The following is a 10,855-nucleotide window of genomic DNA, read 5'->3' as shown; positions in this document are numbered from 1 at the left end:
TTATAAATGCTATAGTGTATATGATTATATACTTTATAATTACATAATTGTATATAATTATATACATTATAATTATATACCTGTATATAATTGCATATAATCGTATAGAAATTATATTTGTACTATATACGAAATTAAAATAATCTGTATGCAAGACACTCGACCTGAGAAAATCGCCTCGTCCTGCCACGCCTCACTCGATCGAAAATGTCGTCGTCCGTTAAGGGTTAAATTCGCTTCGGATCTCCGCGAACGATCTCGTCGCCGTGCGACGTTCAATCAGCCCGATCGTCTCTCCCTCTCGCCGATAGTTTTCCGGTCGAGCCCGGGGGCGACCCGCGGCGATCGGTCTTCCGTGTACGAAGCCCCGGTTCGTGTCCGATACCGGGGCCGTCTGAGCCCGCCGGCTCATTTGAACAGTATCCTGCGGAACGCGCGCCGAAAGTCCTTGTTGAAGACGGTGTAGATGAACGGGTTCAGGGCAGAGTTCATGTAGCCGAGCCAGAACGCGATGACGAACGCCTGGCTCGGTATGTCGACGTCCGGGAACAGCGGCTTCACGATGTAGAGGACGAAGAACGGCAGCCAGCAGGCGATGAAGCTGCCCATGATGAAGCCGAGGATCAGCGTAGCGCGTTTCTCCTTCTTCCGGGCCAGTCTCCTCTTCTCTCTCTCCGGGTCCCGCGATTTCGAGGACTTCGTCTCGACGCCGGCGACGTCCTTCGCCGACGGCCGGCCGACGTCGCCGTGCTCACGGCGAAGCTTGCCGAGGTTGCGACGGCCGAAGATCGGCTGGCAGAGACGCAGCTTCAAAGGCTTCACCACAGCGCACCTGGACACCACGCCGCTGTCCGATGAGGACGGGTCGAACTCCGAGACCATGTCGACGTCGATGCCGACGCTTGGCGCTCGGCATCGCGACGGCACGCTCGACTGCCCGTCACCGTTCACAGACAGCGTCGCCTTCAGCGAGCTCTTCTGCATGTGCACTGGCAGCGTCACCTGTTGACAGCCAAACAGACGGGCGGATCGTTTAGCAGGGCTCGTCGATTTTCAATGGGGAGGTTCGTAGGATAAATATATACTTATTTAATAATTCTAAGAAAAGGGATTTTAAGTAAAATATGCTTCAAGATATAAAAAATATTGGGTTGTGCGAAAAGTTATTTCGTCTTTTTACCGATTAATTTTCATAATTTTTTAAACAATCAACTTTATTCGAAGTGGTAATTTGTTATTATAGATTTCGATAGCTGACATTTAAGAATTTACTTGCAAAAGATCTTGTTTGATTTTGTGCGATTGCTTTTTTAAACTATTCAAACAAAATTGCATTTTTATAGTGTACAAACGTATTTAGTATGCCAACGAAATTGCATTTTTATATCTCGGTTGTCTTTTTGTACTGCTCAATTAAAAAGTAATTGTCTCAAGAGAGAAAGAAATTTTTTTTATTCAACGGAGAATAGAAGGCGATTATTTAATATTTATTTTACTCATTTATGAATGAATGAAATTAATTGTAGGTGTGTTAATTAATTCTACACAAATGTTACACGTCCCACTCGTCCATTCATATTCGCACCTTCTTTGAAATATCTCTTCTCTTTATTAAAATCGCCTTTCTGCGAAGACATACTCCATTCCAACCCGTTATTTATTAGATAGCCGTTCGAGCTTGCTCCCCCGGATTAAATTGCGCTCGGAATCGTCCCTCCGAAAAATCTAAGAACACGATACGGGATCATTTCGAAAGACCGTCCCGGGAGAAATCCATTTTTAATGGAACCGTTCTCCGCGGATCGGAGAGAGACAAACAAAATAATTCGTCGAGTTTCACCGGAAATTTACTTTAAAAATCCAGGAGCCCGATGAACGGCGGTCCACGGGGTCCGTCCGCGGCGGAATCGTCCGCTCTCGCGCAGGGTTCATCAGAAACGCGGTCGCGACGGCTCACGTTTCGCCGAGCCATCTCCCTCCCAGGTAACATTGTTACGTGCTGGGAAATAAAAGGGAGCTTTGTCCGGCCGGCATCCGAAGACGGAGCTCCGAGGGGGGATGCTTTAAAGGAAGCCGGCCGAGTAGAGACGACGACGGCGGATGCATTTCGACGGCGAATTCGCGGGAGCCGGTGCTCGCCGGCGATCCGTATGATTTCATAAAGAATCACGTGCCCGCGGAACGGGATCTCATAAATGTTCATTTACGGGGAGAAATTCCCGGGCGTTGCGCACGTCCGTGACCACTTCCGACGATGTTCTTCGGAAAATAATACCAGTTTCGCAATAGCTGAAAGCGGCGGTCGCGCAAGCGAGAGTTGGATGTGACTCTAATTTTATCCGAGCCGCGTCGCGCGATAGTTTATGAGAAACGATCAGTATATCAGAGAAGTAGCAATTTCAACAGGGCACAACGACGACCACGACGACGACGATGGCGATGGCGACGTATGATCGATTCGATCCTCGATACGGGAGAGCGGAAGCGGCGCGTCGTGTCGCCACGCACTCGAAGCCCGCGCGCCGCTTTTATTCGGTTCCATCTCTGCCGGGGGAAAATGGGAAAGGGAAAACTGAAATCCAATAGCGAGTTTCTGGTTTCGTTGAGTTACCGGGTCCATTTTTATGCGACCCGCGGAGAGAGAGAGAGAGAGAGGGAACGTCGCTCTCTAGATCCCCGTGGATCGCGGGATCCATTCTGATACCGAGAAGGAATATCGGCGTTTTGTTCGACGATTGCCAGCCGAATGCGAACCAAGTGCACACCGTCGGCGTTATCGATCAACGACGCTCTCGGAATGCTTGGCATTTCGGTGCCCGCGATCGGACTGCGGATCTTCAAGGTTCCCGGGACACGTTATCCAACCTTGCGGAGCTCCAAGTTGAATCAACGTACATTGGGGTATTACGATCGTGCGTTGATCTTCGCATTGAACCGGGTATCCAAGAATTGGATCCGATTTTTTGGTAGGCAGTTTGGTAATAGATCAACGTTGATCTGAATTTTTAGTATTGTTAGACTGGGGATTTTTATGCAAAATGCAGATTTTTTGAGTTATTTGAGTTACTTGTGAGTTACTCTAGATTTAGATAAATATGTATTTAATTGTTTCGTAATTGTAATTTCTAATGACTTCATGGTTTCTCTTTCCATATGTTCGTTTTTGTTATAAAGATATTCAGCTGTAGGTTAATTATAATATATACTGGAAAATCTGAACTTTTCTAGTCTTTTAAATTTTCGATATAGACTCCGATAAAAAAAGCTGTGCAATGAGGATTTCTGATTCATTTGTCTTTCAAATGAAAATGAAGAAAAGGCATTTTTGTCTCTCGAAGAATAATTAAAAAAATGGTGTTTATGGTAATGTACAAAGTGCGCCGGACTATATAAAATAGAAGCACTATAGATCTCAAAAGACATTTTAAATTTCCAATTAAAATGGCTCCGACTGCAATGGACGGAAACATTATCTCAGACCCTATCTAGAATAAAAATCGCGACGGCATCAAATCGCGTCAACGATAAACAATAAAGTATACTCGACGAACCTTCAAAGTGTCCTTCTCCTCCATGGGTATGCTGTTCCCTCCGCCAGGATCGGCCTCGGACGTACTGACATCGCTGGCGCAGTCGCAGGTGACGATCGGTATCTGTACCGGCTGGTTCTCTATGGTGGCGACGTTCTCCATGACCGAGCACGGCGGTTTCTTCGTCTCGGTTGCCGGCGTGGTCTGCGTGAAGCTCGTCTGCCTGACGTCCGGCGATTCCGGCTGCACCGGCGGCCGTCGACGCGGCTGCTTCAGGATGCCGCGACGCGCCCGTGCCTTCGCCGCGAAGTATATACGTATGTACACGAACACCATGATGCACGACGGTATGTAGAAGCTGCCCAGCGCCGAATAAAGGACGTAGCCGATGTCCTCTGAAAGCTGGAAACAGAAACGAACGCCCGTTGAATGGACCCATTGTCGCGACCAATCCTTTGTCTGTCCCCGTCGACGCGACCGCTCCGAGATCGAACTAATTTATCGTTCGATATTTTATCGCCGGCGACTGGCTCCACCTTAAAAGATTTATGGCATAATATGCGGAGACGCGAGAGCAGCGTGATATGGTTCGCGTAAAGGAGCCTCGGGTTCCGTGACGAGATTCGTTAGATTGAATAAAAGATAGTTGCATAAGAGATTCGTTATGATCGTGGTGCTTTCTTTACAATTGTTATTAATTGTTTGTTAGGAGGAATATTTATGTCTACATAACAAGAAACAAGAGAAAAATGTCACTATTCATCTACAAAGAGCCAACTCCCTCTGAACAATTTCATTTCGTAACTCCACGGTCAATATAAACGCTACGACATACTGCAGACTATAAACTATACCAATGCACCGACCAAATGATCCCAAGACGCAAAGTATACTTGCCAAGTTCACATATATTTCACCGTTTTGTATTTCGTCCGCAATCCCGATCACCGATCTAATAATCAGACGTTTCCGTAGTCGTCGCTGCGTACATTGCCGATAGAATTAGTACAGTTTAACAGGATTTATTATCATCGTGCGCTCGCGCGCTCGCGGAAGCATCGAGTTTTCCAATTACGTGTGTTTCCCGGAGGAGAGGAATTAGATCGACGTGGCGTATTTTTTTGCGAAGGATCGCGCGCGCACAGCCGGCCGGAATGCAATTATATCCGGCGTGCGCTCGCGCGCGCGCGTGCGAGATATAATCGTTGGCCGGCCGGGTTTGCGCTGACGCCGCGGTTAAAGAGCATGATTTCCCCGAATCTAGATGAAAAGAAGCAGCGGAACAGCAGGCAGAAAGAAAATTTAATTGGGTCGGGCGAAACGTGGCCGGGGAGAGAGGAGAGTATTCTGTGGACGGGCGCGGGCCGGGGTCCCCCTCCCCCCAGCTTGCGTCTGCTTTTTTCGGCTTCGTTGAACTTAATTGAAGCGGTTCTACTACGGATCCCGGCGGCGTGTTACGCTCGTCACGCTACGCGAAGCAAAGCTACAATAGCCGCGTCCGTTCTGGCGGCGACTCGTCGAATAACATAAGCGATACAGCGATTTCTTAAGCGTAAATCGCTTAAACAATTTCATCTGCCGCGACGCCAGAACACTCCTGAAAACGCCTGAACACTCCAGAACTCGTCTTAATTGGCACGGTAACTGATGCTCCCTGCTCGTTTCATTTAATTCCGTGAAAATCTAGTTTCCAATAAAATACCATTCGATCGATGTTTCCAGAGTAGATTAAATATCCAAGAACTTCCCGTAATATTTAAGTACCCATTGCGACTGTAAAAATTGTAACTCTGAAGAAGCATTACGGAGGAACAAGGCGCTTAAGAATGTTTAAGCTCGTCCTGGTAAGCGGCAAGAAAAGTAGAAAGCAACGCGAACGGTTCGAAAGTTTCTCGAGCGTCCGACCAAGCGCGGCTCGTACTACTTGCACAGCGCGTGACAGTGGAAAACGGAGGTCAAGGGCCGGTCCTCGCCGGTTTCGGCGCGCGCCCACCCTACATCATTTATCTTACTTTCTGCGCACTCGACCGAAGCGGCAATGATCGAGGGAAAAACAGGGGAACGGCATAACAAGCGTCTAAACTTTTACACGGTCTCGAATCGAGTTTCTAGGAAAGTTTAATTAAAAGACTGCTATCGCCTAGAAACGAAAGTTTCTTTAAAACAGCTTCGGGGGGAACAGCGACGACTGCGTAAACGGAACGGCGCCGTAGCAGGGATCGGATCGAACCGTATCAGAACCGAGTGGAACCGAGTTGAATCGAGCAGAGTCGAACGGAATCGTCGGGATCGTCGGTGGATCTGTCGTAAGCCCGATAAAATTACGAAAAGAATATCGGGGGTTCTAACAGCGGCGATAAAAAAGGCCATCGCATTTCCATAAAGAATAAAGAAAAAGAAATTCGGTGGAGATAAGGGAGTCCCGATAAGCCATCGAAGGGCGGGTGGAACGGTATTACAAAAGGGGTGGCGGCACCTTGGAATCGACGCTCTCGCCCCCCGGAGCCAATGACGCGATCGGCAGTCATTTATCAGCGTAATTGAAATCGCTGGCAAGCTTCGGACGGCGTTCTCTCTCTCTCTCTATCCGCGCAGAACCGAGAGGTACGGCGTCGTTCCGTCGAGAACGGGAGCCACTTCCACCCTGTTATTTGGTGGATGGCGGTTCCGCGGACTCTTTTGCCTCTCTCGAGAACTTGTTTCACCGCCGATAGACTCGATTTCCGAGCGTACAATCGGTAAACTTTTCACTGGAAAACGGTGAAGCTTCTCGTGTTCCGTTGTCAGAAAAGAACATATTGCTGTGTTTTATATCTTTACAACCATTCAGATTTTCAAATCATAAACGAGTTAGTTGGACCCTTCAAGCTCATCCGCGTCGCACATTTCACCAAAAATCACAGACCCCAATAACACGAAAATTATTTATTTATGTTATATATATAGTATATTAAAATGAAGCCTTGAAAGAAAGGCAATGACAAAATCGATTTGTCTAGGGTATCGCGAATAACGTTGTCATTTTAGAATCGAGGTTTCACAACCCTCGTAGACTGTTCATTGGTCTCAGTGTTAGTTCACGATTTAGCCATCGAGTAACTTTCGCCCAGGTGTAGGTCAGGTTCTAGTTCAATTTCGACCCACTGCTGTTCCTGGCCCGGTGGTCTCGATTTTCCGGACAATTGGCGAACTTCGCTCCGCGAAACCCTCGAAACTGATCGATGCTTAGGCCGCGCTCGATGCGAACAAGTTCCAGCTAATTCCGCGAAAAGGTTTCGGCTAGATTCGTAGTTCTCGCGGAACGTAGTTCTCCATGCGAACGTTATTATTCATGATTCCATGAATTTTCATTCGCCGCACTCGGGAATGCTCGTTAACTGGCGCGTACACGCGCTCGCGCGAGCCTCCGAGTCCGTCGCGGACCGCGTTTTCTTCGTGCTTCCCTAGCGAGAGGAGAGCGGAATGAATTTTTCATTAAGAAAGAAAGCCGTCGGTGCAGGTAAACGCGGTGGGGGGAAGAAACGGGGCGGAAATTCCGCAGCCGTGAACCGTGTAACTTCTCGACGGGAGGATGGACTGCGATGGGCGGTGGTCGACCGACGCTTGACGTCACCCCGTCCGAGCAAGCTCTTCTTGCTCTCGACGACGACGACGACGACGAGATGGCGAAGAAACCCGGCCGGGAACATGACTGATGGAACCGGGAATTGAAACGCTCGGTGAGCATATGTTCGCAAGGGCGGAAGAACTTGCTCGTCCCACCCCAAGCATGTCACTTCACTGTCTCTTTCACGCCCTTTCGCTGCTCTTGCTTCCCCTCGATACAACGACTACTTTCGCCACCAGCACCGGCCACCTAATTTTTCCTTTCACTCACCCTGTATTAGACCTCTCTTTTCTTTATTTCTGCTTCGAGTTTCCTGCTATTTCGCTTCCACGTTTTCTCACGATTTTTTGTACGCTGTTTCCGTCACTTAATGATATAAATGATAGACTTGATGTCGCGGTGTTAGGAGCGACTCGTGATGAAATCTTAATAATCAAAATGGAATTTATTATATCATTTATTATACTATTTATTATATCATTTATTATACCATTTATTATGCTTATTTATCATATCATTTATTAATTACTATGTGCGAATATTTATTTACACGGTTGCGAATAATTTCAAAGAATTTTAGGGCCGCCTCACAGGGTCGTTCAAGGGTTAAATGTACCCGGTCGATTTTTCTTTCCCTTTCGCAGTGGATTAGACGTCATCGTTTTATTTCCTCCCGTGTTTCTCCTTCATTTTTCCACTCTTTCCTAATTAATTTCTCGGCATTTCTTATACCCTACATATTAAATCGCTTTCTTCTCTATTTCTACGCAGCGAGTTCTTTGCACTCTCCTACTTTCTCTCCGAATTTCTCCGACTCTATTCCTCTCTTTCTCTTAAATTTCCCCAGTCGCGAGTCTTTTCTTTTTTGCATTAGACTTCCATCCTTTCTATTTTTGCCGTAACATCTTCGATGCTGGCCTGTTTAATTTTCTCCGAATTTTTTCGGACCCTATTTCTCTCTCTCTCTCCTCGCTCTCCTTCATCATTTCTAATTAATTTCTCTGCCTTCCTTACATACGAAGCATGAAACACTTCTTTCCTCGCCACTGTTACATCGCTTCTTCCCGTTTCTAAATTTTCTTTTCTCTGTTTCGCGTTTTATTTTCATCCAGGCGAATTTTCATTTCGCAAGAAACACAAATTTCATTAGACCCGCGCTGTCCACTGAGATGTCCTTCTTTCTGTTTCGCACGTGGCGTTAAAGTGATGAAACTAGATTGTAGTTTTATAATATAATATAAGTTTAGTAATCTGGGAACAAGGCAGGAGTGACAAAATTATTTTTATGTTCAATTCAATTTTTCTAATTATTGGAAAAGTGTAATGCAAATTACTAGTATTGCAAAGTCTCTGTAAGAATTAATATTAAATTAAACCATTGCACTATGACTTCTTTCACAATAATTATCACTGTTTCGTTCTTAATAATTTCCTCTCTCGATGTCCAAATTATGCACTGGCAGAATTATAATACTATTGTTTAAATCTTGTCATCTTCGAAAATGAAATTATATTAGCAACTTTCAGATCGTCGTGGCAATGTCTTGGAATATTTTACTTAATTAATTAACAAATCATGTTTTTCCAGGCTAGCATACGTTGCCCGGCGGTATCATACTATATAAATATCCTGAAGCCAAAAGTCCTAAGCTCAAAAATAGCCGGCTAGGCCCGTCCGTGTCGTAAAGAATATTAGTGCGGGCCACTAACACTGACCCTCGAACACAGCCTCGTTATTACGCGCGTCTGCACGCTTGGGGGAGGAAAGGGTCTGGTACACCTGGTGCCCGGCCGCGCGCGTCAACCGCCTCGCACCGTTCGCTCTTTTTCAATCTCCTCGGTCCGGCAGAGGCAGTGGCGCGCCGCCGAGAAAAAGCGGCGGTCCGGTGGCTGGATGCCGCGCGTTTATGAGATTAGCGGACGATATGAAAGGCGAAAAAAGACGGGGCGCGCGCCGGGGCAGCCGGCGGCCCGGCCTCGAAAAAAAAAGGCGAGATTAAACGTCCGCCGTCGAGAGATGAAATTTTTCTACGCGTTAATCGTTTTACGAGGGACTGCGGGAAACTCCTGGAGAGCACCTGCGCGAAGTCGCTCTCTCGACGGTTTAAGGCTCGGCACGATACGGTGGAAACGATGTTTGACCTTTCTATTTAGCCGGGGCTTGTTGATTCCTAGAGGGGAAATTCGACGGACGCGTTCGCCCGAGCTTCGTCGACGGAGCTTCGTTACTACTATTATTACTATTAATATTATTATTATTATTTCAACATGTTTGGAATTTTTCTTGGGAACGTTGTTATTCGGTTGCGAACATTGTGCAAGAACGCGTCGCGTAATTCTTATATAATTCGAGTTTCTTTCGTCGTTAGCAGAGGATATTCCTTTTACGAGAGAAATGCTGCTCTCTGAAATGCGAGATAGTATATTCGTTAATTCAGTTCGGTTAATTTAATATAAGCACAGTTTATGTTTTAATCTATTATGATTTTAGGGTAGAGAAGCGTTAAAAAATAACTGATGAATAACTTGACATGTAGCGATCAAATTCCAGTAGAACAAATCGATATTCATCAGACGTCCAATTTCTTTTCTGTATTACTTGGATAAAAACTCCTTTCTGCTATATTTACCATAACAACTCCAATTTATCGATTGGAGAAATGGTTCTAGTAACATTACACATCTAGTAACATACATTAAACAACAAAAATGGTCTACTGATTTCGCAACCAAAAAAAAGATAGGAACCTATGGGACATACTATTATAATGTTCTAATGCAAACGAAACGAGCCACGTATAAACTCGCTACACCGAATGAGAAGAGAGCATCCACACGCAGAATGCTGCGGCATACACGCGACAAATAGGAGTAGCACAACAGAGCGGCATAGATATTGATAATCCCAATGAAGCCGAAGGAGTCACGTCGACGCCATACAACCCGGTCCACGGTGTCTCTCGAAGCCGTCTGTTTTCCCTCCGCGAGGATTCATTATTTCTCCGCGAGACATCCGGAGGCGTCGCGAACAGCAGAACCGTTAGACTCGAGGACAACGGTATGTAACGCGATACTAACAGGAGATTATCTTTGGTTACCGGTGGTACCAGTACTGCTACCCAGGGTCGAGCTTTCAGTATAGCCACGACACAATGATCGCCGGGAATCCGTTTTAACAGCGGACTCCGCCGCTTTGAGCTTCGCCGCCATTGCCAAGACGAAATTAGGATAGACCGCGGTTACGATCGTTGTCGGAACAAGAAAGCGCAAGTTGAATCGTCGACGATGAGCTCTCCAGTGGCTGCGGCACGATCGGTGTGTTGTTTCAAAATCCTTTATGGTACGTGCCCGTGGTACACCGTGGCAGCGCGGCTGCTGAGGTCGACGTGTCGCGATGCCGTGCGGCTATGGAGAAACGGATATGGCGACGTGTCGGGTGAAAGAGCATACAGACACGGATGCATATTTCAATTCGTGCGGTGGGATTTTAAATTCAAGGGTCGCTAAATTGTGGAAGAGAGGTTGCTCGTCTTTGAGCTTGTGGAAGCTGGTACGGAGGTACGGGTTTTATTTAATGCGCGATGAAGTAGTAGGGAAAAATCGAGGGGTTATTTCAAAGGAGAGACTTTACTTTAGAAGATCGTATGTTAATGATAGTGGGGAATGTTTGTTGGAGTGTATAGGGTCGTCTGATTTTATGCAATTTTAGGAAGAAGTG

At 46.4% G+C, this 10,855-nt stretch overlaps 1 protein-coding gene across 1 annotated transcript in view; it reads right to left on the bottom strand.

The window, feature by feature from the left end:
• Positions 1–408: 408 nt before the first annotated feature.
• Positions 409–10,855, bottom strand: part of Octalpha2r (alpha2-adrenergic-like octopamine receptor) — a 189,448-nt gene continuing 179,001 nt past the window's right edge. The window contains exons 2-3 of the mRNA XM_078197469.1: positions 3,552–3,932; positions 409–1,002 (exon numbers count right to left, since the gene is read on the bottom strand). Of these exons, the coding sequence (XP_078053595.1) occupies positions 409–1,002; positions 3,552–3,932 (975 nt within the window). The remainder of the gene's footprint in view (positions 1,003–3,551; positions 3,933–10,855) is intronic.

Source organism: Augochlora pura, chromosome 3 (genome assembly GCF_028453695.1).
Source record: "Augochlora pura isolate Apur16 chromosome 3, APUR_v2.2.1, whole genome shotgun sequence".
NCBI classification, from domain to species: Eukaryota; Metazoa; Arthropoda; class Insecta; order Hymenoptera; family Halictidae; genus Augochlora; species Augochlora pura.
This window is presented reverse-complemented; position numbering and strand designations above follow the sequence as displayed.